Here is a 26,775-nt window from a genome sequence, read left to right on the forward strand (position 1 = left end):
TCCACTTTTAATGACGACAGATTTAAGCGCCAATGTATTGTAAAACTCATTTTATTCCAACGGGACAAAACAGAATTAGTGGGTTTTGTTACGCAAAATTATATAAAAAATATATAGAAACAAATTTGCCACATTATTAAATGGATAACATTTGCATGCAGAATAAAGTGGTAAATAACATTCAGTAACATTATCATGCATTTGTTTTTGATTACTAAGTGGTAATATTTCTATGTCTGGTTACTGTTGCAATATACTGTCGCTATTAACAAAATCTGAACTGTCCATATGTCATGTGAGAAATTTCAAGAGACAAATGCAATTACATTACAGTACAGTACAGCAACAGGTAGCAGGGTAGTTATCTGCATTAACTTTAAACTCATTTCCATAGACAAAGTAAACATGAGATTTCCCTTTCCAGGAGTAGTTCACCTTCGTGACAGGGATCAGTTCAATGGTTTGACGCTGCAAAACAAAAAACGCACATGCTTGTTACACAACAGAAATGGAAGGTTTTTAGCTATTCTATGTGCTGGCATGCAGATGGAGAATTTAACCAAGAACAATTAAGGATTATGTTATTCACACATTTAAAAAAATAAATAAATAAATAAATCAGGACCTGCTGCAGGATGCGGGATGTCTGGGAGAATCTGCTCTGGTGGTCGTTGACAAATTGCTGTGATGCTTGTACCACTGAAGGGTCTGGAAAACCCAACACTGGGTACACCTTTACAGGACAAGTATTTGCATTATACAAACAAATCTAAGTAATTTTCTTATCTTTACATGAATAATCTACGCACTGACAGCCCCTGCTGCCCTGGATTTAACCTGTGAAACCTGTTAAAGTAACTACAAACCCACACTGAGCCAGATATGAGTTTGCATATGCAAACGCTTTAATTTAAACACAATTTCTTGGGAAATCTGGGTTAAAGTGCAGCTACACTCGCTGTAGTCATTTGAGGGGAAGAAAATCAAAGCTCTGTGCAAGGTTCATAGAAAAACAGTCACTGTAGACATGCTGAGAACTGAAAAATGCTTACCATGTACTGAGAGTCTCTGTAAACCTCCTTGCCGGACACCTTGCTGAAGTTGTCCACCTGCAGTCCGCTTGACTGCTCCACCACGTAGTCGTTGGAGTTGTTGGTCCTGGAAAAACAAACGATTGATGGTTTCCTGGCCTAAATCTACACTTTTGAAGTTCCCTGGCATGTTTTGGCCATTTGTCATGTTACCATTTCACAGTGAGGTTGATGTAGACCAGAAGCTGTTGTTTTCCATGGCACATGCTGCACAGGGTGGATCCCTGTCCGTGACAGTGACTGCAGCTGCAACCACAATGGTGTTATCATTAAATGACTGGACAGTTCAGGAAACGCCTGTAACGGTGCTATTATCACTGACTGCCACTCACTTTTCTCTGCCCCTGCCATTGCAGTGATGGCAGCGATCGCCACCGTGGCGGAAACCAGAGCCATTGCACACCCAGCAAACTTTCTAATGGGCCAAGAAAATCAATGGGATGATTAGAGTCTGTAACTACCTTAGCTGAGTAAAGGAGGCTGCGGCCAAGGACTTACATTCCCAGATCCGGCACAATCTTTGCAAGGTTTCCGCCCCATTCCCACACAGACGTGGCAACCCTGCGTGGGACATGGTCGCCATCAGCAAAAAATAAAAGCAGATGCAACCGTGTTTAAATCCACCCAAAACTTCATTTACCTTCATGGATGAGGTGTACGGAACTTTGACGACCGTTTTGCCGTCCATGAAAAAACTGGGCGGCGTTGCTGGAATGTCCCACGGACCAGGAGGGGGCTGAACGTAAGCATCTACCGCCTGACCTGCAGCGAATCACCATGATTAGGAAGAGCAGTAATAGCCGTGGGACAGTGAGAGGCCAGGACACTTCACCATTGTAGGGCTCATAACTCCACTCTGTCGATCTTGATTCAACGAAGGTTTCCAGCCGATACTGGAACAAATCAAAAGTTTGATTTACATCTTTGTCTTTTTGGGTCATTTTCTTGTGATGTGTTTACAGTTCCACCTTTGCGGGAACACTGTCTCACCCGATATGTATTGAAGGCCTCCATTGCGGTGATTACGCCATCCTTCGCTGGGGCTGAGCTGTAGCAGCACTTGCTGGAGGTAAACAGGACAAAAGCCTCCCGAGCAGTGTCCTCAGTTATGGACGGGATGCTGTTAACAGAGAAAGTGGCCCAGGAACAAGTACTCAAAAGAGGAAGCAGCACTCGTCACATGATGGTCGTGACTTAATATAGATATTTTGCAACAGCTGAAGCAACTGGGGGGGGGAAGTGAAATACTGAAATCTTACTTCCAACTTGGTGTTTGTGGTTGAGGTTCAGGCTGCGGAACTGGAAAGGTAGGCATGGGCGGGGGGAGATACCCACCTGTAACACCCCAAAAATGGTTTGATTTATTTACGCGGTTGCTTTATCTTTTAAAACTGCAACATCATTTACATCACATTTAATTTAGAATACAACGGCTCTGCCACCATTTCTACATTGGTATACAGTCTGAGGAGTTTTATAAATGTTTTTTTTTTCAATAATCTTGTTTTGACATAGGTTAAGTTCATATTGTTGAAGCTTTTGTATCGTGGCACCGTACCTCCTCCCGACACCGTTCCTTCATAACCGGGCATGCTGTCAAACATACTGGCTGGAGGAGCGCTGGGCCCAGCAGGATCACCCGCGGGTGGGGCGAACATCGCTTCAAGAAAACCAGAAGAACCAGTTCAATCTTTTTCCATTGTATATTTATAAAAGCGAACTTTTGATTTTTAAAAAAAACCCGGATAGGTTTAAGGAGACAAACAAGCACGTACACGATGGTAATAGTTTCGTGATGTCGACAAACGCGGTGGGTTTACGCTTACAGGGTTTCTCACATGACACTTTTAAGGCGTTGGGTTGATGCCCGAGAGGGTCACGACTTACCTTGTGCCTCTGCGTTGTCAGCCATCCGGAGATCAATTAAAGCTGCAATAAAGATACTGCCTCTGGAAACACTTTACGATCACTAATTGTGACCCACGACCCAGCAACCAGCAATCGCTGATGTCAAAGACCTCAAAATACCTGTACGTCAAGATGACGTCAGATGCGTGTGCGTGGTTGTGGTGTGGAAAAGCGCGCTGAGAGAAGGGGCGGTGGGATTAAAACAATATTGTAAGAAGTATATAATAGAAATAATGTCATTTCGGCTCGCAACATGTGAAAGCGTGTAAAAGTAACAACACTGTAATCAACTGCATCTTACCTGGCTGGGACTCTGCCGTGGGAACATATCCGGGGTTGGCCACTCCATAACTGCGGTGCGGGCTAACGGGAAACGAAAGTTATCTTGAAATAAACGTAGGTTTCTTTTCAAGTGCAATGCACACAGGCTCACCTCAATATAGGTTGAGATTCCATTTTATAATTACTGGCAGACTACAGAAGCTCATGCAAACCTTCCAAGTCTCCGAATGTGAAAATATTCAGGAAAACCATGTGACAAGAAGGAAATCATTTACCTTAGATTATTCCCCTCCCACATGTTATGCGTGTCAGATTCTTCTTCTTCTTCCCTTAACCGGATCTGATTTGATCTGTTTTAGTTTGGCTTTGTCGGAGCTAAGAAGTGCAAAAAAAAAATGCGTGATCCTGGGAGATTCTGAAGCCCACCCACCTCTGTCCAGTTATTGTTCAGGAAGTGCGTAACTAGCTTTTGAGGGGGTAAATGTGGGTTTTCTGTACACGTGCATATTCGGCCTTAATTGCATTGTTTATAAAAATGTACTAAACCGCAGACATTGTTTTTATCGGTATATTAGACTTTTAACGGAGTGTGTGAAAGAGCACTTACTCAAAAAATAGACTACAGTACCCATAAGCCTTTGCAGCGTACACGGAAGTCCTTTTCTCTCTTTCCGCCGTCCAAGGAGTCCCTTTTGGATTTACATCGGCGGGTGAGTCGAGTCAATCGCTGGTAATCTGTGGAATTAAAGGAGATATTTGACCATTCTGATATTGTTTGTCAATCACATAAACATATTCTTCATATATTTTACTAAATTACTGTTTTACCACCATATGCTGTGTCTAAACCTTCCCGAGCTACACACGGCTACTACACCGGTCATTTGCTCGCTAGCACAAACCAAATGTAACCATTAAACATTTAGCGGCGCCTCAATTCACATCTAACAACGTGCCCGACATTGAAATTAAATTGATGCCAGCGTTGATAGAAACATTTGTCATAATCTGACCTGGACCATGTCGAACAGTGTAGCATGGCTACTCTGTTAGCTTGACTGATTACACTAGCTATGCTAGCAGGTTTACACGTTTTTCATAAATGTTCAGACTTCCTGTAAAGTCACCGTATTGGCTTACATTGCATTGATATTAGAGTCATTTGCAGTAGTTTCTTCAAGTAGTAATCAGAATTATTAACTAGCCATGGATTTCCTTATCCGTGTAGATGGTCTTATTTAGCACGCTATGGTGTCATCTTCCATAAATCTGTTTAAGAACTTTAATATTTTTGTGTCCACAGTCACCATGGCAGCCCTGAGGCCCCTCACAAAACCCAAGATCGTCAAAAAGCGCACCAAGAAGTTTATTCGCCATCAATCTGACAGATATGTAAAGATCGCGGTAAGAATTCTTCATAAGCTGTGAAGAATCTGCTTGTGTTGGTGTGGCTGCATTTGTGATGAACCCATCTCTACTTTGAACAGAGAAACTGGCGCAAGCCCAGAGGTATTGACAACAGGGTCCGCAGGAGGTTCAAGGGTCAGATGCTGATGCCAAACATCGGTTACGGTAGCAACAAGAAGACCAAGTACATGTTGCCCACTGGCTTCAAGAAGTTCCTGGTCCACAATGTCAAGGAGCTTGAGGTTCTGATGATGTCCAACAAGTAAGTGGTTTGTTTTATTGACTGTTTTACTTTGTTTGGTGCCACCCACCAGAAAAAGACTCTCAGATCTAATGACTTTGTGAAGGCGTGTAACTGATCGTTACCTTCAGGACTGACGTTGCTGCCATGATGCATATATTAAGAGTACGGGGACAATTCTGATTTCAAATTCTACCATGAAACATTGGTTTTTAAACTGAAATTCGCCTGCCAAGTTGTAAATGTCAGAGGGCTCGGTTGTCCTGTCGTGCTGACAGGGATGGATTGTTGGATTTTAGAATGAAGTCTAATCTTTAAATGCCACGTCTGCACCGATAAGGTCAAACCGATTTAACGGACTATTGCAATGCTAATCCAACAGTACACCAAACGATCAATTCAGAATATTAGAACAAGTTCTTCCACATTTATGATTTGTCAAGACAGAGTACTAGTTTTAAATTAGCACAATTTGAGTGCTTCTCTTTAAAGTCACTTTAGGCTGGACTTGGAACACCAGAGTTTAGCTGTAACGCTACGGTTCTCTATTGAGACGTCAGTGGTTCACTACATAAGCTACATGTTGCATCAAACTTAATGGTTTAGATGGTTTGGTAAACCAGTGTGAAGTTAACTCAACATTATCTAAAAACGGAGCTCTTTACTCGACAAATGTCGATACAATCTAACTTAGACTGTTGCTGAAATCCTAATTTTATTCATAGAATGTAAATTAGCTGCCAAATTAAAGTAGGTAAAATGGGGGATAGTACGTCTCGACCTAAATGACTTTCTTTTGACCTCCACAGGACACACTGCGCTGAGATCGCCCACAACGTGTCCTCCAAGAAAAGGAAGTTGATCGTGGAGAGGGCCGCTCAGCTGGCCATCAAGATCACCAACCCCAACGCCAGGCTCAGGAGCGAGGAGAACGAATAAACTGGTTATTGTCAATAAATGCTTAAAATGGAAAAGAGCTTGAGTCATTTTTGTACACCTGATACAGCGCTGGATAATCTGGTGCAACATACTGCAAATGTTAAATCTAAAAGGCCAACTCAATTATCCACATGGTCAAGACTACAGCATCCATTTCCCACAATGCATTGTTGTCTTGTAAGGCAGAAACCCGATACACACTCAGCCAGAAATTAGAAGGCTGTAAAGTGGAAAACCTGAGTGGTGTTTTGAGTATTTCCATCTAATTTAAATTCCTCAGAAACCCACAAGTGGATTTGATGCTGAATCCAGTCACTTTGACACTGATGCCACACGAATCCCCTGCTAAGACTCTAATATCCACAGATGTAATCAATCTGGAATTCCTCCTCGGAAACGGAACCTCGGATTTCATGTTGTTTTGTAAGAGACGGCTCCCTATGGAGAAAGTTTCCATTGCATCCTGGCATTCAAGCTGTGCGCCGCAGTCCTGATTCCTCCACCATCTGTTGTTCTAAATCTGCCAGAGAGGCAGAAACAACATTTATTTATTCCGTCAGTTTGTGTCTGCCGCTGAAGGATGTGAATCGTTTGTGATGGCGGAGGGGGAGAATCCTGCAGGGCTGGATCAGAATCTCTTAACGGATCTTTGTGGAGTGAATAGGCTGTTCTGAGAGAACTGGATGTTCTCCAGCGAGGCAGGAGAACATCGGTTAAGACGCAGACCGCGATGTCTGTGAGACGGTGAGGCTGTCCGGAAGGGTTTGGACAAAGAGGTCAAAAGATGAACGTGTCGGCCAGGGTGGCGTTTGGGAGAGGGCGGCTGCTTCCCAAACATGTGTCCTTCACTTTCCCCCAGTCTGATTCACTGAGGAAGAGCAGCTGGTCTGCAGGAGGGAAGAAGAGGATGATGTTCTCCCTTAGATGTCGGCTGGGAATCATCAGAGGGAGAACCACAGGTAACCACAATCATCAGCCTCTTTGTTTTCTCTCATGTTACCTCCATCCTGACAAATCCAGAATCTGTTACAAGATTTGTTTCTATCAGCTTTCTGGTGAATTGTTTAATTTTACAACCCCCCCCCCCCCCCCCCCCCCCCCCCCACCCCCCACCCCTCCCCCCCCCCAATCCCATCCCAATTTTTCGCCGAACATGCAATTAGTTACAGTGCCACTAGATGGCGACGTGGTCAAATTTAGTAGTAGTTTAACGTGTTCCGTAAAGTTCTTATATAAATTTGTTATTCGGGGTTGTAAGGAGAATTCTTCCGTTTGTCAAATATTACAAATATAACGGCAGTAAGTAATTTCTGCACAATAATGAATATTTAGGGACTATACAAGCAAAACTAATTCATCGATGTCAGTAAGTTTCGTCTGTGCTTTGACCTTAAATGAAACATGGAGGTGATCATATTTGTTCTGGGGGAATATCTTTATTCTTTTTGTCCTCTTTCCCAGAGGCTTTTATCAGCAAGGAGTGCTGCTCCATCATTTCACTTTATTCTGCCGGAAATTAATTAGTCTCGCTCTGAAAGACGACGCTCCATCACGCCGTAAATGGGGTATTAAGGACAAATGTCTCGGAGGAAATTATCTACGCTGAGGAATATTGTGTCCGCGGGAACAGCTGATAATTAGGCTCAGAGCAGCAGGTAGAAGGAACGGAAGTGGTTGTAATTGTGGTTGGAAATCCACAGTCAAAACATGATGGTTAATTCAGTGTGTGTGTGTGTGTGTGTGTCCGTCCTTTTCATGATGATGATGAGAATTGGTCTGCAGTGACCAGAACAAATGAGGCAGAGAGAAGCTGCCAGTGAAGCCAGAGGATGGTGGGGGGGTTGTCTGTGGGGTTGGGGGGGGGGGGGGGGGGGGGTCAGGATGTGGAGGACGATGAAGAGTTCTGTGCGTGACAAATGGTCAGACAGGTGTGGGCGGGGAGGGGGGGGGGCTCAGACCCATTAGCGTCAGCGAGCCTGGGGACCAGCAGAGAGGATCCCTCCGTCCTCCTGAGGCGGAAACATGAGCCGCAGACGAGGTGTTTCACCACTCCTGTTGCTTTTATATGCACACTATTCATTTATTTGCGTGCGTAAACACTGTGACATCTTCCCAATCAAGCAGCTGCAGTGCACAAGAATGCGTGTGCGCCTGTGTCAGCGCGATACCAGCGGGCACACGCTCTTTAAAACCTGTGTGCAGGAGCAAAAAAGAAAGAAAAAGAACCTGCCATTGTGCACCGATCAGTCATGTGCCAGTGGTGTTAATCGCGCTCGGAGTCGAGTGTGTCGTCAGTGTACGTGTGTGCATATGAGGATTTGCATAAGAGGGGTGTTTGACTTGGTGTGAAGCGTGTGTTTTGTGTGTGTGTGTGTGTGTGTGTGTGTGTGTGTGTGTGTGTGTGTGTGTGTGCGTGTGTGTGTGTGTGTGTGTGTGTGTGTGTGTGTGTGTGGTGTGTGTGTGTGTGTGTGTGTGTGTGTGTGCTGGGGGAGGGACTGACTATTGTGTGCGCCTGCTTCACTGAACCCCTGTGGCAGACGGAGAGAGAGGGAGAGAGAGGGAGAGAGAGAGGGAGAGAGAGAGGGAGGGAGGGTAGTGTGAGCTCATGTGAGTGCATGAACAGTGGGATGATCAACCCCCTGGAAAAGGACGGATGATTAGAGGGAGAAGCTCACAAATGGAGCCGCTGCAAGATGGCAATTAAAGAAGAGGAAGCCCTGCTCTCCTGCTGCTCTGGATGGTGTGCACACACGTGCTAGGTTCAACTCCATTCAGGAGAAATCCATCTGAGGAGAAGTCATCAGAGGAGGAAACTGGAGAGCATCTGAAGCTCTGGCTTTGCCCCCCTTGAGCTGCGCCCGTCCACTGGTTTAATCAGGGATGTGCTGGATTTAACGGACAGAGGCGAAGAATTGGGAATATGGCGCTGGATCTGAGGAGCTGAGGCTCGATCGCCGGGGTCGTCTACTTTCTCACCTCAGGCGGGTCCTGGGATCTGCGTACGCCACCACTACAGTTCAGCGGGGTTACGTCCTCCTGAGGGGGCCCGACTGAGCCACGGCCATGCTGTGTGGTCTGAGGAGGGACTCTAAAAACAGCCTTGGTAAGAGCAACCCCGGGACGGGGCTCCATCTGGCAGCTGTTGACGAGGGGTTTGAAGGTGTTTTAGTGATCAGATGGATCAAATTTTGGAGGTTGGATGTGACTTTTCACCACTATAAATCTGTCTGAATTGTATCGGGATTTAAACGTCGCCCGCCAGCTCTTCGTGCCTTCCCACCACGTGTAACTGGGCCAGATTTAGCCACGTGAACTGGGTCTGACAGGGTCGGGGTTATTAATAAAGTTTGACATCTGAAAATAGAGCTGTGATTTCATTGTGAATGCCAGATATTCAACCTACATTCTGATTGGTGGTAGAAGCCCTCTAATTAAAACACGACCTAATCCTAATCTGGCGTCACACTGATTTCAGGGCCCTTCTAACCTGCTCCTCGGCACAGCTCACGGCGCGCTCAGCTGCTTCCTGACGGCGACGCGGCGTCAGATTGGGCTGATTATAATCTGCAGAGGGATGCATGAGGATGGCCCGATGGTACAGTTGCTCCCTGTCACGTGCGCAGCCTTGGGTTTGCTTCACCCTCAGCTAATGTCGCCTTTTGACTGCAGTGACAGCTGCCGGACTGTCAGGGGCCCTCAGGAGCCCGCGTGGTCGAGAGGCTTTTACGCCCGTGTGTGTGATGTGTCACTCACATTGTGCGTGTGCTCGTGTTTTGTGCCTGGCGGCCATGGGACGGGACGTTTATGCAGAGACGTGTGCAGAAATACCATAATGTGCACGTGTGCTCTGTGGCGTCTGCCACATATGGCCACGGCGCGCAAGGTTCTGCCTCTGTGGAGGTTCCGTGGGAGGGACCCAGCAGCAGGGGCCTGCCCAAAGGTTTTATGTCAATGGGGATCCATCCCTCTCAGCTGTCTGGAGGACTTATCTTCAGATGGCGATGGGTTCGATCCTCCTCCAGTCCAGTCTAAACAGATGAGCTTCATGCCTGTGGACAGAGATGGACAGAGAGGGGAGCGGTGGCATGACATGGTTTATATCCACACAGCTCAAGGTGGCTGGAGGTTCTGACCGCAGCTGATCGTGTGATAAACGAACCGAATCAGTCACATGCAGGTATCCTGGTAACCATCACTGGGTTATCCTGCAACCCACAACGCGAAAGTCTCTGAAACGTAAAACATTCGCAGGGTTAAACCATATCCTCCGAAAGGCCGACTCCAGAAGGGAGTGAACGGCCTCTCATCGGACTCACTGCCAGAACGGAGCGTTAAATTTGGCCTAAATGGAGCCGCTTCACTTACAAAGTCTTTGGTCCCAATGTGCTACTTCAGCTGCCATTTTCCATTTCAAAAAGCTCACAAATGGCAGGTTTCTGTATAGGTTGTCCTTTGCAGAGATAAAAACGCTTTGAAGCAGCGAGCTAAGCCTCTAAGGTCTCGTAGAAGTTAATACGCGCCTGAGGGAGGACGGCTCTCCTTTATCACAGAGCGTCCAATCGTCACGCCGGACACATGAAAAGGTAATCCACACTGGTCCAGATTACTGAGGTGCCGAGTCGAGTTTCCTCTTCGCTGACGCGCTCGTACACCCGCGTTTGGGTTCAGACGGTCGAGGCGTCCAGATCCAGCTGGGGTCAGGGGTTAGAGTTGGGGGTTAGCTCCAGAAAGTAGGGATGTGACCTGAATTTTGTAACTCGTGTGACAATTTAAAGGCGCTTTGATCGAATCTTCCAGAAGAAGATCGGGTGGAACCACCCCGGCAGCTCTGTTTGTAGTCCCCACATCGCTGCACTGGTTCCAGTTCAAAGCATCAAAGCCCCCGTCATCGTGCGTGACGGGCACTCGTGTACACTCGGCTTCCTGCTGTGCTCCATCCATCACATCCTCCTCCCACGACCCTCTGCTGTCTCCCCAGATGAAGGGCCGTACTCAAAGGGGAGCAGGGAGTCCACCGACCAGTCCCATTCGTCTCAGAGGCGCAGCATCTCAGGTAAACATCATGTGACTCGCTGATGCTGCCGCACAGATCTCTGCTGTTTCGGGCACTCGGCTCAGGGTAAAGCAGAATGCTTGCGCGGCACACCCGTCATTTACATTAAACTCGGTAGACTCTCCGATTGAACAGCGCAGCACAACGTGGGCCGCCAGACAGAATGAGTCCTTTGATGACGGCGGAGAGCCATCGGAGATAAGGTCAAAGCCGTTTTCTTCCTTTCAGATAACACAAGTGGATTCAAATTCTGCAAGCCGCGAGTCCGCTCTTCATTTCCTTTTTTTAATGACAGTGTCCTAAATGTATCTTTCCCATCAGTTTTCCATCCGAAAGTTCCCAAAGCTAATTCCCGAGTAAAAGCAAAGATAAGAAGTCTAAAGATACAGTAAAAATAAAAGTCACAGGTGAGAATAACTACAGTGGAGTCAGGCAAAGTCATGTATAAATGTTATTTACTGGCTGTTAATATCCTCTAGAAACAGTAATAAATGCCATTTATTGATCACACTGAACTCCAGATGTGTCAAACCTTCAGCTATTTTTTTCACTCTAGTTATCTGCAGCTTAAAGAGGTTAGAACATCAGGCTTCACGCTCCTCTCCTGAAGCCATCACAACGATTCCCGATTCAGACCAAGAGAGGCGAGGGAACAGACATGACAGAGGAAACGGGCGCGATCATGTGTCACCGAGCATTCCGGTGACACATTCAGGGGAGAAAGTGGATGGAAAGTCTTATGTCGCCCCTCAGAGTGGGAGAATCTGTCGAGCGGACGCTAACGCCGCCTGTGCATGTGTCCCTCGCTGTCGGCAGAGGAGCACCGAGGGGTGACCACGGTGGATCTGATGAAGAGGGAAGGCAGCAGCCTCGGCCTCACTATCTCCGGAGGCTCAGATAAGGACGGCAAGCCCAAGGTGTCAAACCTACGACCAGGGGGGCTGGCTGCCAGGTGAGATCTTAACCTTCATCCAGTCCTTAGAAATTGTGGGGCCCATCCAACTGGACCCACTTTGCAAATACAGTATGAGCACAACTTCCTGGTAGGAGAAGGATTATGTTACTCAGTATGTAGTAAATGTAAGGACACACACACACACACACACACAGATACAGACACACACCGAAATATGTCTCGGCCAGATATACTGTCACTTGTCAAGTCCTCGGAGGCTCAGAGACAGACGCTGCGCTAATTCTTCCGTGAAGCTCGTCTTGCCGCATCCGACTCCGTGCTTGCGTGGAATCGCCTGCTAATTCCCCGGGTGGAGACACACTCAGGCAGGCAGGAGAGAGACTGACATCATGTGACGAGACCCAACCACACGACACGCTGGCCCACTCTGACGTTTCTCTCCCCTCCGCTGCCGCTGCAGCCTGGAGTGACGGGATGAACCCGCACCACATCCGTTAAATTCCTTTCCAGCGTATCGTCATATGTGACCGTCATTTCTCCCCATTGCTCTCCTGCACAGCCACATCCATATGCTAGCCTACGTCCGTACGTTAGTCTCCCACGCCACACGGCCTGTTTCCATCTCCCCACAGGAGCGATCAGCTGAATGTGGGAGACTACATCAAGTCGGTGAACGGCATCAACCTGTCAAAGCTGCGCCACGACGAGATCATCAGCCTGCTGAAGAACATCGGGGAGCGGGTGGTGCTGGAGGTGGAGTACGAGCTGCCGCCCTTTGGTAGGTTGTTTTCTAGCAGGCAATAGGGAGGTTAAACAGTTAAAATCAGAACCGTTTAGTCTCCCTTCTCTCCCTCCTCCTCTCCAGTCCAGAACCCGTCGGGGGTCCTGACCAAAACCGTTGAGGTGCTTCTGCACAAGGAGGGGAACAGCTTCGGGTTCGTCCTGAGAGGTTAGCGGGCGTCGCCTTCCTCCTAAATATTCGTAAGGAGCTGCCGGCACAGACGTGCTCTCTGGCCTGTGTTTTAGGGGGCTTCCACGAGGACTGGCGCAGGTCACGACCTCTGGTGGTCACACATGTGAGGCCCGGAGGTCCTGCTGACAGGTGAGCAAGGAACCATGAGTGTGTGTGAGAGCAGGTCACCATTGATCCTAGACCTTAAACCCAGATGTTTGTGAGAGGTCACATGCACGTGCCTGTCCTGTATTTTACATATGCCGCCTCCCCACCAGCTGCAGTTAAGATGGTGTTCTCCTCCGTATATCGGCACACATTAGCCTGCGGTGCACCCTTGATATCATCATGCCTCCTTCCTCTCCCTCTGTGCCGTCGGTGCACGCTCGAGCCTCCTGCACGAAATTGGGGCTGCACGCGACCCACAACACGTCTGTTACCTTCAAAGCAAAAAGGGCACCGCTCGTCCCCAGGCGAGCACAGCGTCGCGCTCCTCCCCCATGAAAATCGAGCGCGCCGAAACGCAACTCGCCATCAAAGACGCTGCTTTATCTCGTTTACCCCCATCTCACCTGCGAGGGAACGCTCATGCGGAACTCTTTAATGGTTTACCAATGGTGGAACGCTTGCGTGAGCATGTTGTTTTCTCCTCTGCAGAGAGGGCACGCTGAAGGCCGGCGACCGAGTGCTGAGCATAGACGGGATGCCTTTAAACAGAGAGAAGCACGCCGACGCCTTGACGGTGCTGATGCAGAGCAGCCAGGAAGCCCTGTTCCTGATCGAGTACGACGTCTCTGTCATGGGTGAGCACGTGCGCGGCCAACATGTGCAGGCGTGGTAGGGCAGCTTTGCTCTGGGGGTAAATAATGCGGCCATTTGGCACCACCAGGGTGGTTGGGCTGGCCCCAGAGCTCCCCTCAACACACAACCAGTGGATGGTTCTTAATGTTCCAATAAAATCAGTCTGTCTATATGCTGGACTTAATTGTGGCTTAAACTATACATTTCTTTTCATCTTCTTCCATTTATGCACGCTGTTCTCTAAGCACAACGTTGCCTTAAGATACATTAAACCTTTGAAAGGAAAAGGAGCATTTATAAATGTTTTTAACTGGTGCTAAAATCAGCATAGACAGGTCAGCTCTTATTCTACTTTTCCACCAAATCATCTATGATTTTTATCTGAACAGTGTGATATATTCCTTTCATATGTTTATCATTAAACTGAAAAGGGAAATGAATTTTAAAAGGGGAATTTTGCAATTGTTTTGCTCTAATTATGTTAAATATATTGTCTGATAGTCTACAACAAACATAATTAAAGTAGTTCAGTCATTTCTGCTAATTTCCCGACCAGATAAAGTAAACTAATACTATCCTGGGTCTATTTGTCCTAGATTTCTCCGTAAGATTATAAAATGTCTCTTTGTATGCAGACTAGTTGGCAATTTTACTTTAAAAAGCAAAAATCTATTTGACCTGCGTCACATCTGTTTCTTGTCATTCCTTATGATTTTCTGCTGTATAAGCTTTGAAGTCCTCCAGCGTCCAGGACGCGTCCCTTCATCCTCTGCATCTTCTGCCCTCAGAGGCCGTGCAGCAGGCATCAGGCCCCCTGCTGGTGGAGATAGTGAAGAGTCCCTCCGCCAGCCTGGGGACCAGCCTCACCACCACCATATACAGGAGCAAACAAGTCGTCATCATCGACAAGATCAAGGCGGCCAGCGTGGCAGAAAGGTGAGCACGCACAGACATCAAAGAAATCAAAGAAACAGCATCGGCGTACCTGCCCCCCCCCCCCCCCCCCACAGGTGCGGAGCGCTGCATGTCGGAGACATCCTTCTATCCGTAGACAAGACCAGCACGGAGCACTGCTCGCTGATGGAGGTCACACAGCTGCTGGCCAACGCCTCTGATGTGGTCAAACTGGAGATCCTGCCGGCCAATCAGAGCGGACTCTCTGTCAGGCCGCAAGACACAGGTCAGTCCTGGGGGGTTCTGTCCTCTGCCAGGACAATCTGGATGATTTAGCACCTGCATCCACGTCCACCAGTACAGGTTAAAGCATAGAAATGCACAATTTCACCGATGCTTACATACACGTGTGAACAGCGTCGGTTCAATGACAAACGCTAAATTTGCTACTTTGTGACGTATGAACTCATTTGCATTCAGGAATTATTATATTACAGAATCAAACTGATTTAAAATCATTATTATTTCAGTTTTAAACGACCTAAAATGACCAGTAAACAGGACACAGAATGTTCCACACATACTGTAAACTGTAGAGAAAACGTGTGTGTGCGTGTGTGTGTGTGTGTGTGTGTGTGTGTGTGTGTGTGTGTGTGTGTGTGTGCGCCTCGGGCCACATCCTTTGCATCTTATGCATACCAACAGGCTTACTCACGTGCGCACACTCGCAGCTCACCGCCGCTCCGTGGTCCGGGGGCCGGTTTCTGGGTCAGCAGCTTCAGAAGCTCCTTAAACATGTGATCATGGGAACGGCCACCACGGAGCGAGCGGCCAGCTCTGATGTGGCTCTCTGACCTTCTCCTTTTTTTTTTCTCCTTCCGAGATATCCCGACGATCCACTTCTTGAACGAGGCGTTTCCACTCCGCTGATGTTCTCCCTCTGGGATTGGACATTAGTTGGAGACGCAGCTTGTCTAATCTCCTCTGTGGGTTTAATAAGACACGTGCAGCGTGACCAAAAAGAGATGAGGGAGTTCATGTTTCTGTGTTGGGGGGGGAGAAAGTGTGAAATAATGTCATTCTGGTAGAGTTTTCCCTGTAGGTGAGCTTAACATAATCCGGAAGAGCTTCGCAGGTTGGGATTGAAAACGGTTTCCCGAAAGGGTCGGAGGGTTCTCCTGGGTTTAATGTATGCTGATTACATAAAGTGGGATTTAACCAGTTTCCCTGGATATGGAAAAGCATCCCTGCTGCAGCATGTTTCCAGCAAATCCTGAACCCCTCGAAGAAGTTAGCAGAGATTATTCCCACCCACCCCAACAGCAGCAGGGATTACTGTCGTGCGTAAAGCGTGGTGACAATTTCAGCTGCAGGAGTCTAAGAAGTTAATTATTTAGGTGTTCTTCACGCAAGTCCAGGCCGTTTACTTCCCTCTGAACGCTTGACAGATACGGAAGCAGGCGCACAGGGGAGAAGCCAAATATTCCTAAATGAATCTTGTCTTCCTGCGTGAAGCAGAAGAAATTGGGTTAAGACATTTCTGCCACAGCTCTCGCCTTTAAAAAGACTAAAACAAGCTGAGGAGCGGACAAAAACATCCAATTTAATACTCACTCGCAATGAACAGGCTGTGATTTAAGGGAGATTTACATAAAATCAGTTTCTCTGCCTCAATTGGGCCAGTTTCAGAAGTTTAGTTCTCGCTATTTTGATAAATATTTAACAAAAAAGAAGCTTTTCAGCCGGTGTTAAGCTGTCTTATCTTCATTTCACACTGTCGTGAGGAGGGAAATCTGAAACAATTTCTTTCAGCGGGATAATACAAGTAATTCTTTGAAAGATGCAGGTACAGAGCATAAAAATGTGGCAGGTAAAGTTGATTATGAGCAGGCAGAGTAGTGTTGGGGGGGGAATCAGCCAGTCAGGTGCACAAACACGCGTCAACGATCAAGACACCAGCTGCTCACAATCAAGGTCAAAGTTCAGGCCTCCTGCTGGGAGCCACAGCATGGCCGCCAGGCACATTAGCCAGGCTGCTGTTGCGCCTCTGATCGCTCTTGAACATGACATGATGAGCATGATCTCCACTTTGCACCTCGCTTTTCGGAAGCTCGCTAGTAAAAGTAAGAGTTTTGTCTCACTTCCTGTGTCGTCTGCTGTGTGACTGATTTAGAAACGCTCAGCGAAACAACATTAAGCCACTGGATCTAATCTGGCGCGCCGCGGCGAGCACATCAAATGTCGATTGTGCCAGCCCGAGCTCGTCCTCCGGGCGCTGCGCGGCGTTAGACAATGGGGGGGGGGAGAGGCACGGTTTCATGTGCGGGGAATGTAGAAAAGTGCGGCACAGAGGGGCAGATTTGGGTTGATGTAATGGATCTGCTTGCCTCCGTACTGCTGCAGTAAGAGTGCAGAAGAGCAACCATCAGTGGGACCAGAGCGGCGGCGGCGGCGGCTGCTGCCATCCCCCACACGCCAGCCACAGCAAGACGTGGAGCAGCCCCAACCACCCACACAACCAGCAGGACCACTGCAAATGTAAGTTATCACTTATGACAGCACTGCTGCTGGCGAGACACCATAGAAGGAGCCTTTTCTTCTTCAGCACTTTTGTTAAATCATTTCCAAGAGGTTTGCTGCGACACTCGTAGCCACGTTTCCCCTCCTCGGGCTGAATGCCGCCGTGAGTGCACGCCGCCTCTGCCGCCGTCGACATGACTAGAATGTCATGCTTGATGTGCTTTGCTCTAATTGTGCCGGCCTTTTGATATGTGCAGCGCTATGTTTCCTTTCAGCTCTGGTGAGTGGTGGCTTCTCCCCTTCCTCCACAGCCACCTCGGGCTTCAGCAGCCAAGGCAGCAACACTCTGCCCTGTCCCGTCCCCGCGGCCGCTCCCACCAGCCCCCGCAGCTCCACCGGCAAGAGGAGGAACAGGAAGAAGGACCACAAGAGCTCATGTACGACCAAACTGCCTGTTGTCATATTCGGGAGGCCCCTGCGAGGCCTCCTGCATGCTGGGAGGGGGCGTTTAATACTAGGATCCACTGATGTAGGGTACAACTATGAGTCCGATACATGCACGCTGCAGTCACACATGTCAGCGAGGAGCATTTTTAGAAAAGGGGGGCATTAGCATTAGCATTAGTGATGGGTAGCATTAAACCTTTGACCATATGTGGTAAAGGTATCAACAAACATCATTCCAGCTTCCCCAGATTTAAAAACTACCTCCAAATATCTCATTTTGCGTTTGAGGCGTAAAGAATTCACAAAGTGCACTTTTGCATTATTTTACATCTGTTGACCACCAATGCTGGAAGTGACAGAATTGCCCCGATCGCATCTACTTGATCTCCAGGAGGATTAGAAGTTAAGAATTTTCCCTCGGTAATTTAGTCAAATGACCCTTTAAATAATCTTTTAGCCCCACTGAGACACCTTTGCCCCAGCACGCGCACCCCACTCCCTCGCTGTGTGAATAGTGTCATCAGTGACGTAACACGTGAGTGACGTAACTCTGATCAGTGACTCATCCCGTTCCCATGATACTCTTATGGTTGCCTGCCAACCCCCCCCTCCTTAGTCCATCATCTCCCACAGTCCCCTTTTGCTCCACTTATCTGCCACTTTTCCACTAATCTCTCTCTCTGATGTGTCCCCCCCCCCCCCCCCCCACCACCACCACCACCACCATCCCGTCTGCGCCTCAGTGTCTCTGGCGTCCAGCTCGGTCGGCCCGGGGGGGCAGGTTTTTCATGTGGAAACGAGCGAAGTCATCCTGAGGGGAGATCCGCTCACAGGTTTCGGGATCCAGCTGCAGGGGGGCGTCTTTGCCACAGAGACCCTGTCCGCTCCCCCGGTCATCCGCTTCATAGAACCCGACAGCCCGGCTGAGAGGTAACGCTCCGAGACACCCAACACCCCAACCCCCAAAGTATCCGGGTTTGGGGGTGTCACCTTGAACGTGGCGAATCGGCTGCGGGATCATTCAGAAGCGTGCTCATGTATTTGACTGCTGGTGGTGGGTGGGGGGGTTAAGGGCTAATTTTAGCATGCTGTCTCAATGTTTATTTCTGCCGAAGGCAAAGCAGCACTGGATGTGAGCTGCATTCATCGGATGCACATCAGGGGTCAGCACAAGAGCTCAGCGGATCCATTTGAGGGGTCAAAAAGGGGATTTAACAGACTTTCATGTAATCCCCTGCTTTGAAACCAGCAGCCTGGCTCTACATCACAGTTTAGCATTTCAATGTGGCCAATTAGGAGCTACAATTACACATTTTAGCGCGGGGCATTAACAACGCGTTGGGGGATGGAGGGGCTGTGATGTCATTTAGGTCGGAGAGCTGGAACCCAACAAATTAATCTGGAGAGACACTTCTTTTCTTTTAAGGGAAGGAATTTTAAGCGATATAGCGGTGGGGGGGGGGGGGGGGACTTTTAGGCTGAAATGGATTATTTTAAGTGTTAAACAAGTGAAAGCGTAGTAATTGAGACATGTGACCACAAGAGGGCGATCGAGGTGCGTAAACGGAGTCAGTCAACGTGCGGGTTGTACACGACGTCATTCCTTAAATGTAAAACGGTGAGATTTAATAAATTTGGGTAAAATCGGTGTGACGCAGTCTAAATGCAATATTCCTGTAATTATTAGCATTTCTGATGCGTTTATGCGGATTTTGAAAGCCACGAGACCAGGATCCATTACAATGTTTTCATCCTGTGCTGTAACAGATTAGCTGCATAGGTTCAGTAAAACACAGTAACTGGGCCAAAAATGAGAATAAAACATGACAAATATGTCTATAAATACAAAAAAAAGATGTTTGTTTAATTAAATTTTCATGGTCATTTGGCCATGGTGGAGCAGACAAACATGGAACTGGACTCTGGTTATCTTCACTCTCGGCATTTAGACATCTTGATCGATCCCCACAGGTTTTGTTTCGTGATTAACACGTGATTCAGATCGGGCCAGAGTGTCTGTCCTTGTCTGAAGAGATTAATGGAGGCACATGCCAGCAGTGCAGGGCCACCTCCCCGGGGTCCTCTAACAGGATTAGACCAGCAGCAGTTGGACAGGAGTCTGACGGTGGTGGCGGCGGCGTCTCAGCCTCCACAAGGTTAAAGTGCAGTGCTGCTTAGTGAATAAATACCAGCTGACAGCATTTGTGCATCTGCCCTTGCAATTAGAGGCCCGATTAAACATGTGAGATGTTTATTTTTCTCTCTTTTTGGGCATTTGCTTGATTTATATTTATTTTTTTTAAATTATTTTATTTCCCAGGTTCCGGTGAGGTCAGTGAGTCAGTGTGTTCATGTCAGGCCCGGGAGCTGTGTTTGGTTTTATAGATGGCATTTTAAACATTTAGCCAATGTGACATGCGGTGTCACCCGGGCTGAATGTGTCACTCGTCAGAATCATTCCTCCGAGAGCCCAAACACAGGGCTCTGCTTCTCTTTCTAATCTGAGATCACAGCCAGCATCTGATGGTCATTTCATCTAAGGAAATGGCAGCATTTTAAATAAACTACGGATTAGAGGTCAGAGGTCAACCAGCCCTTGGGTCTTGTGTCCAGGTGTGGACTGCTGCAGGTTGGTGACAGACTACTGTCCATCAATGGGATCCCAACAGAAGACGGCACGTTGGAAGAAGCCCACCAGCTGCTCAGAGACGCCGCTCTGGCCAATAAGGTCTCGGTGGAGATTGAGTTCGATATTGCAGGTGTGTGGCATCGACGATCTCTTCCACAGATGGATCTCTGCTCACATTTGTCTTTCCAAACCTGGTCAGAGTCGGTGGTTCCCAGCAGTGGTACCTTCCATGTGAAACTGCCCAAGAGGCGAGGGATGGAACTGGGCATCACCATCAGTGGTGAGTCTGCACCGCTGGAGGCGCACAGCAGGGGGCAGTGTTGCTAACAGTATTCAGCCACAATTAAAACAACAACCTTTGAATTGATGTTCTGTTCTAAAAACGTCCCCATTAGGGAAAACTCACTGGACTGTACCCACTTTCATCATTAACCTCTCTGCTCCTAAGCTGAACCAAATTGGGAAGTTGTTTGCTTGTTGTCATTAAAATATTTTTCTACCAATTACCAGCAAGCAAGAAACCCAGCAAGCCCCTAATCATCTCTGACATCCGAAAAGGAAGCATAGCGCACAGGTTTGTCAAACCCCATTACATCATCATTTATTTAGTCGGTTAGTGTGGCGAGCTGTGGTGCCGAGAGGCATTACCATTACCTTGTGTGAACTAGTTTTTCATGGGATTATTATTGCCCTAAATAAATTTGTTTTATGACTCATGAATCCACTGTGCATGTTTTTAATTGGATTGGGCCGTCAAAACTAGATCAGCAGGGTGGCTTCATTCCAGAAGGGCTCAGCGTCGATTAGGTGGAGGGTAAGGTTAGGGTCACCCTCAAGCATCTAGCTGAGACGCCAGGATAATAGGATTCGCAGAGCCGAGACAGGAGGCGCGCCTCCCTGGACCCACTTAATACTTGTCAACCTCTTGTTGTGATGGGTAGAACAGGCACCCTGGAGCCCGGAGACAGGCTGCTGGCCATCGACAGCGTACGTCTGGAGAACTGCACCAAGGAGGACGCCATGCACATCCTGCAGCAGGCCGAGGACATGGTCAAACTCAGAATCCAAAAGGACGAGGACAACATCGGTACATTATGTCCCTAAAACACATTCGCAGCCCCAACTCCATGCATGTCCCACACGACATCATTGTTCCATTAAACTCCTGAGGTTTTCTCCTGTTCTGGTTTCTATGCCAGATGAGTTGGAGATGTCAGGCTCGATCATCTACACGGTCGAGCTGAAGAGGTATAACGGACCACTGGGCATCACCATTTCTGGCACCGAGGAGCCCTTTGACCCCATCGTCATTTCTGGCCTCACCAAGAAAGGCCTGGCTGAACGGTGAGAGGAGGTCAGAGGTGAGGGGGGGTCAGATTGAGAGACGGCAGCGACGCACTCCATCGTCTCTGTGGAGGTCCTTATTCTCCAGCTTGAGACAGACCACGACTGTGTCGCCGTCTTCTGTGACAAGAAGCCTCATTGTTTGTGTCTGGGTCAGTAAACTGGCAACTTGTCTGGTGTAATCCTGTATACCCCCCCCTCCCCCTCCTCACTCTGCAGGACCGGGGCCATCCACATAGGGGACAGAGTCTTGGCCATCAATGGCGTCAGTCTGAAAGGGAAACCGCTGAGCGAGGCCATCCACCTCCTGCAGATGGCCGGGGAGTCGGTCACCCTCAAGATCAAGAAACAAAGTGACTGTACGTTGTGATTAAGTCTGAATCAGTAACCGAAATATCCGCTGCAGAACAGAAAGCAAAACTTTAAAAACTATGAATTCGTGGCAGAAATTGATGGTTCAGCGGTGGATAAATTCCCACTTTTCCAAGTAAAATACCAATAAAGCACACGTGCACCATCCATGCACATGTGTAGAACTAGACACAGATCATTAAATTCCAGAAGAAACGGGGCTGGAACCGATGGTTCAGTCAGAGCTCCTCTGCATGGCCTCAGATTTTTGGAGTGCAGAGGTGAGGAACTTCATCTTGTTCCTTCATTAATTATCCCCCCCCCCCAGTGTCTGATGGCCGTCAGCGTCTGGACAGAGAAGCCGGGTTTTTAAACGACACAGATGAAGATTTGACCGACTACCAGAAGAGCAGCAAGCTCTCGGAGCTCTACTCCGCCACTGTGCCCAGTATAGATTCTGCCATGAGCTCCTGGGACAGCTCGGGGTTCGACGCGGGCTACAGCAGCCAGGGTAGGCTCCCCCCCCCCACTCTTCACATGACCCGTTTCCAGTGTTTGTTCTGACGGACATGGTGGTTTTCAGGGACGTTCCTCCACAAAGCCTCGGATTTACTGCTCAACCCCAACGAGTGGCATCGCACCAAACACAGGAGCCAAGCTGCCGGCGGCTCCTCGGGCTCCTCGGGCCTCCTGCACCCGTCAGCAATGTATGATGGGAGATTCACAGAGGACGAGTGGGATGCACTGCCTGGGTAGGTGCACACACGCTTCCCTTTTGTGGCTTCACATCAGCTAATTATGTCTTTACTTGAAATCAGTGGTGGGAAGCACGCTTATTTAAATAAATACAGATATGAAATTCACTTTTTCACTTTTTCCACCACTGATGTTTGTTTATTCCGTTGTTTTCCTTTTTTTTGTTCATTAAACCAGGCAAAATGATTGATTTTTTTTGTCTCTTCATTCTGTGTTGTATGTTCATGTTCTGTGCTTTTCTGTCTTCTCCCCCCCCCTTCTTTCTCAGGTATTCTCTCTCTCATCTACTTTACTAACCCACCCCCACCTCCCCCCACGGGCTGTCTGGTGTTTCACATCTTTTTTTTTCTGTCACTTTTTGTCCACACCAAAAATGTCGGCTCAGAAAAGCACCTGAATGGCCCCCCAGGATGCATCAGCCTTGTCTGTCTCTTCACACGTCTTTTTTTCCTCCCCCCACTGAACTTCTGTCACATTCAAATTTCCTCCTTTTTTTATTTTTATTTTTTTAAAACTTTTTTTGGGGTGACTTTTGTAAAGTTGAACTCTTTAGAAGGCCCGATGGAGCCTCGCGGACTCGGCATTCGACTCGAGAGCGTCCGAGAGATTTCCCGCGGAGCTCTCCGGGCGCACGAGCCGGAAAGACCTTTTTCCGTTTGGGGAGCGGCACCGGGCGGCCCGGAGGCTGCGGTGCTGCTCTCACCTTGTGGTTCCTGCGTTGTCGTAGATTCGTCAGTCCTCCTCGCTGCAACGGCGCCCTGAATCAGGAGGGCAGCTTCTGGTCCCAGGCTCTGCAGGACCTCCAGACCTGCGGCCAGTCGGAGATTCTCAGGGAGCTGGAGGTAGGTCACCCCCACCCCCCCCCCCCCCCACCCCCCAGGCCCCACCCACATGCTTTGTCCTAAATGACAATGCCAGATGAAGCCTTATGATAATCGCAGAGTGCATAATCTGTTATTAAATCTGACGAAGCCGGGCGCCGGCTGCCGTAACTGTCGGGGGCGGGACCTCGAACTCTAATCTGGAGTTCAGCTCGGGCTACCCATGGAGCGGTATGCAGAGGGTCGGGGTCAGGGGTCGGGGTCAGGGGTTACCTAACATTGGCAGAATGCCAGCTCTGCTACATGGATGAGGAATGTGGGAGCGTGCCTCCGACAAACATGACCAAATAAAGTGCGTTGTGTTCTCGCAGGCGTCCATGACAGGAAGTGCTCTTAGTCTGTACCTGGAGGAGACCAAAGTTAATGAGGACTCCATCTTTCCGTCTGAGATCAGTCCCATTAAGAAGGAGGACGTCCCAGAGTCCAGGATCCAAAACAGCCTGAATTTGTCAGCCGGAGATAATCCGGCCCAGGGAAAAAGAGAACCCCGTGATGGTTTGCTCCCCACCACCCTGGCGCTCCACAAGGTACTTCTGTTTGGGGAATCTTGTCCAAAAGAAAGAAAACTGCTGTTTTTTTGCCCACACTGTCATTACACAAATGACACTAAGCTGCAGGAAAGACTTTAATTTTAAAGAGACAGGATTGAGGCGACATTCCAAATTAAATCCAATATAAAACTCTGCACCCACATGTTGCTATTCAAGTGTTTTTTTTCCCCCTGTTTTCTTATAAAGCCACTTTTTGTAGTCACCTGAAGTGCTCGGTGTTATTCTGAATCAAACCTATTAAATATCCAACTGAAAATCCCTCAGCGGCGCGCAGCAGACGTCATCCTGAAGGAGTCCGATCTTTATGGAGCTCCTACCTGCTGTGTAAATGGACCCAGTGGATCCCTGGCTAGCCAGGACTTGCCATGTGTTTGACAACAACACACGGGTCATTATTTTTTCCAGTGAAGGAGCTGCTGGCGGTGACCTCAGCCCGTGTTGGGGGTAATCTGCAGTCTCAAATCTGGCAGCCCTTCCAACGGGGTCCTTTATTGTGGAAATGAAAGATGTTTGGTGTTGACACATCTTGACTGATATCATTAAAAGTCATCGGGCTGGAAGCCGTTTCCTGTTGTGGTTAAGCTCGTTGTGACTTCTGTCTAAAGGGACACGAGTGGCCTAAAGTCATGTGACTGTAGAATGGTGGGTTATTTGGGACACAAAAGCATGTATATATACGTGACTATGCATTAGAGATCTATGCTGATGTTAGCATGCTAGCTAAAACACAGTAGAAATGGTAGGTTATCAGAATAATTCCCAACTTTCATTTTATCCTTTTTATTTTGTTTTGAACATATTTTAGTCAAATGAATCAAAGTTAATATGCTAAACATTGAAACCAGTTCATGAATATTTTGTACTCGACATGTGAATCTTTGAATCATCCTGTTAAAATGTGTATTTTCTACATCAACGTTGCTCTTTAATCACCAATAACCAGCTATAATCTATTTGTTTTTCCGTGGTTACAAACATTTCGGTGTATATTTTTGCAAGTGTCGGTGGTAAATGTGGAATTGGAGCGTAAACATGCTGCGTAACCGTTCACAGGTGATGATCAGGAAGGATCTGGACAGCCAGGACTTCGGCTTCAGTGTGTCCGATGGTCTTCTGGAGAAAGGCGTGTTTGTCAACATGATCCGCCCGGACGGTCCCGCTGACCAGGCGGGCCTGAGGCCATTTGACCGTCTCCTTCAGGTGAGGACAAACTGACCTTGACCCCGTCCACGTCCTCTTTGACCTTTTAACCTCTCCTAACACTGGATTCGGCTTCCTGGCCTGATTTCGGTCTCAGGTGAACCACATCAGGACCAGGGACCTGGACTGCTGTCTGACGGTGCCCCTCATAATGGAGGCGGGAGATGTGCTCGAGTTGGTCATCAGCCGAAATCCGCCGCCCGCAGCAGTCGACCTCGAGGGGCCGCTGAAGTCGGCGTTTTTCTCCTCGGAGGGTCATCTCAACAGCGTCGCCCTGTGACCACCGTCCACCGGGGGGGGGGTCACAGTCCACCAGGTGTGTACGGAACAGACTTGGACTCACAGGTGAGCACGAAGATCATCCAGAGAAAACTGCCACGCCTCTGAAACGGACCTTTTCACTCCCCGGAGCCGCACGCCCAGTTATACAACAGGAATGCACACACACACACGGACACACGCACGCACACACACGTCAGATGCACAGCACACGAGCACATCCATGGTGATCTGCTGTAATGGCCGCCCTCGCTCCTTCTGAACCTTCCTGTTTCTTTTTCCGCACGATTGAGCACAACATTGGCACGCGCACCAATCAAAGGGCACGGCGGAGGTGTTAATGGCCTCTCAGATCAGGCCGCGCTCATTCAGGCGGCACGTGTTTGAGTTATTCCGACCACGTCTTGGCCGGGTGCCCTCGTTTCCAGTCACCTCTTCACGCTGGCGGGCCCTGCGGGGGCTCCGGCTAAATGTGCTCCGTGGAGCTCACCGCATATCACCGACTTTATTTTAAAGCCGCGTGTATCTTAATACCGGGGATGTTTGCAAGCCGCACTAACCTTTTTTTAAACAGGCTGTGTCCTGTCTGACTCCCACGCACTGGTTTCCACAGATGACATCACCTTTTGCCTTTTTGTTTCTGACATTCTTGCGGCGGATTTTCACTCTGCACTCCTCGCCGCCCCCCTCCCAACAAGCACGTCACCGTCGGTTCAAACGTTCTTTTCCATGCACTTTCCCCCCCATGTTTGGCTCTCCCTGGATTTCTCCCCGCGTGGCGCCTCCTTAAACTGAGCAGAGGGTGACGAAGCCTTCGCTTCGGCGAGGACAAACGCTTTTCCTTGGGATTTATCTCTGTTTTTCCACACCAGTGTCTCGAAGGACGTACCGGCAGTATTATTTACATCAAAACATCAGCCTTCCAGCAGGATCTGACCCCCCGTTTTTAATGATATTATGTTTTTATACACCTTTTGTGGAAAGGAGCAACATGTTACATGGTGACGTCATGGCTGATTATTGTCTAATGTGAAATGTCCTCTTCTACAGAGGCCTATTTTTTATTTCTCGGCGTATGCGGTGCTTTATTGACGGTGCGGGCACACGCGGTATCGGTGTAAATCGTGATACTGAATGTTGCCACGCTGTTGTTTTTATTATGTCCTGAATCGGTTAGCAGGGGAACTCCAAATATTTAGCCAACACTTTTGTTTGAGTATGCGCTGACAAATGTGTTTTTATGAAATAAAATGATACAACTTCTGAAGGCTGATTTGGTTTGAGAGCCTGCGTCAGTCAGAAGGACCTGAGCTCTGCTCTGCACTGGATCTGC

At 48.4% G+C, this 26,775-nt stretch overlaps 3 protein-coding genes across 10 annotated transcripts; 2 read left to right on the forward strand and 1 right to left on the reverse strand.

Annotated features, from left to right (window-relative positions):
- Positions 1-33: 33 nt before the first annotated feature.
- ssuh2rs1 (ssu-2 homolog, related sequence 1) lies at positions 34-3,705 on the reverse strand. 3 transcript variants are annotated; one of them, XM_057040918.1, is made up of 13 exons: positions 3,557-3,705; positions 3,301-3,362; positions 2,650-2,751; positions 2,351-2,426; positions 2,082-2,211; positions 1,924-1,984; positions 1,732-1,853; positions 1,590-1,652; positions 1,424-1,506; positions 1,245-1,337; positions 1,053-1,158; positions 626-733; positions 34-468 (listed from the first exon to the last, which is right to left on the reverse strand). In XM_057040918.1, the coding sequence occupies exons 1-13, from the start codon at positions 3,577-3,579 to the stop codon at positions 328-330; spliced, it is 1,170 nt and encodes a 389-aa protein (XP_056896898.1). In that variant the 5' UTR covers positions 3,580-3,705; the 3' UTR covers positions 34-327. The 3 variants fall into 3 exon arrangements, with proteins under 3 accessions (XP_056896898.1, XP_056896899.1, XP_056896900.1); XM_057040919.1 differs by having other exon boundaries at positions 3,433-3,567; XM_057040920.1 differs by lacking the exons at positions 3,301-3,362; positions 3,557-3,705 and adding an exon at positions 2,979-3,271.
- Positions 3,706-3,718: 13 nt separating this feature from the next.
- rpl32 (ribosomal protein L32) lies at positions 3,719-5,903 on the forward strand. Its single transcript, XM_057040956.1, has 4 exons — positions 3,719-3,991; positions 4,585-4,685; positions 4,769-4,950; positions 5,739-5,903. The coding sequence occupies exons 2-4, from the start codon at positions 4,590-4,592 to the stop codon at positions 5,866-5,868; spliced, it is 408 nt and encodes a 135-aa protein (XP_056896936.1). The 5' UTR covers positions 3,719-3,991; positions 4,585-4,589; the 3' UTR covers positions 5,869-5,903.
- A 418-nt stretch (positions 5,904-6,321) lies between these two features.
- LOC130530021 (glutamate receptor-interacting protein 2-like) lies at positions 6,322-26,709 on the forward strand. 6 transcript variants are annotated; one of them, XM_057040844.1, is made up of 24 exons: positions 6,325-6,827; positions 10,847-10,921; positions 11,738-11,873; positions 12,470-12,615; positions 12,703-12,786; positions 12,864-12,939; positions 13,447-13,592; positions 14,319-14,526; positions 14,601-14,770; positions 16,888-17,022; positions 17,280-17,441; positions 18,195-18,381; positions 20,065-20,210; positions 20,280-20,360; positions 20,591-20,654; positions 21,022-21,167; positions 21,280-21,424; positions 21,644-21,783; positions 22,104-22,286; positions 22,359-22,527; positions 23,259-23,373; positions 23,724-23,939; positions 25,017-25,163; positions 25,261-26,709. In XM_057040844.1, exons 1-24 carry the CDS (start codon positions 6,653-6,655, stop codon positions 25,441-25,443), a joined length of 3,435 nt encoding a protein of 1,144 aa, XP_056896824.1. In that variant the 5' UTR covers positions 6,325-6,652; the 3' UTR covers positions 25,444-26,709. The 6 variants fall into 6 exon arrangements, with proteins under 6 accessions (XP_056896829.1, XP_056896824.1, XP_056896825.1 ...); XM_057040845.1 differs by having other exon boundaries at positions 17,316-17,441; XM_057040846.1 differs by having other exon boundaries at positions 6,327-6,827; positions 14,379-14,526.
- The last annotated feature ends 66 nt before the right edge of the window (positions 26,710-26,775 follow it).

Source organism: Takifugu flavidus, chromosome 8 (assembly GCF_003711565.1).
Source record: "Takifugu flavidus isolate HTHZ2018 chromosome 8, ASM371156v2, whole genome shotgun sequence".
Taxonomy (NCBI): domain Eukaryota; kingdom Metazoa; phylum Chordata; class Actinopteri; order Tetraodontiformes; family Tetraodontidae; genus Takifugu; species Takifugu flavidus.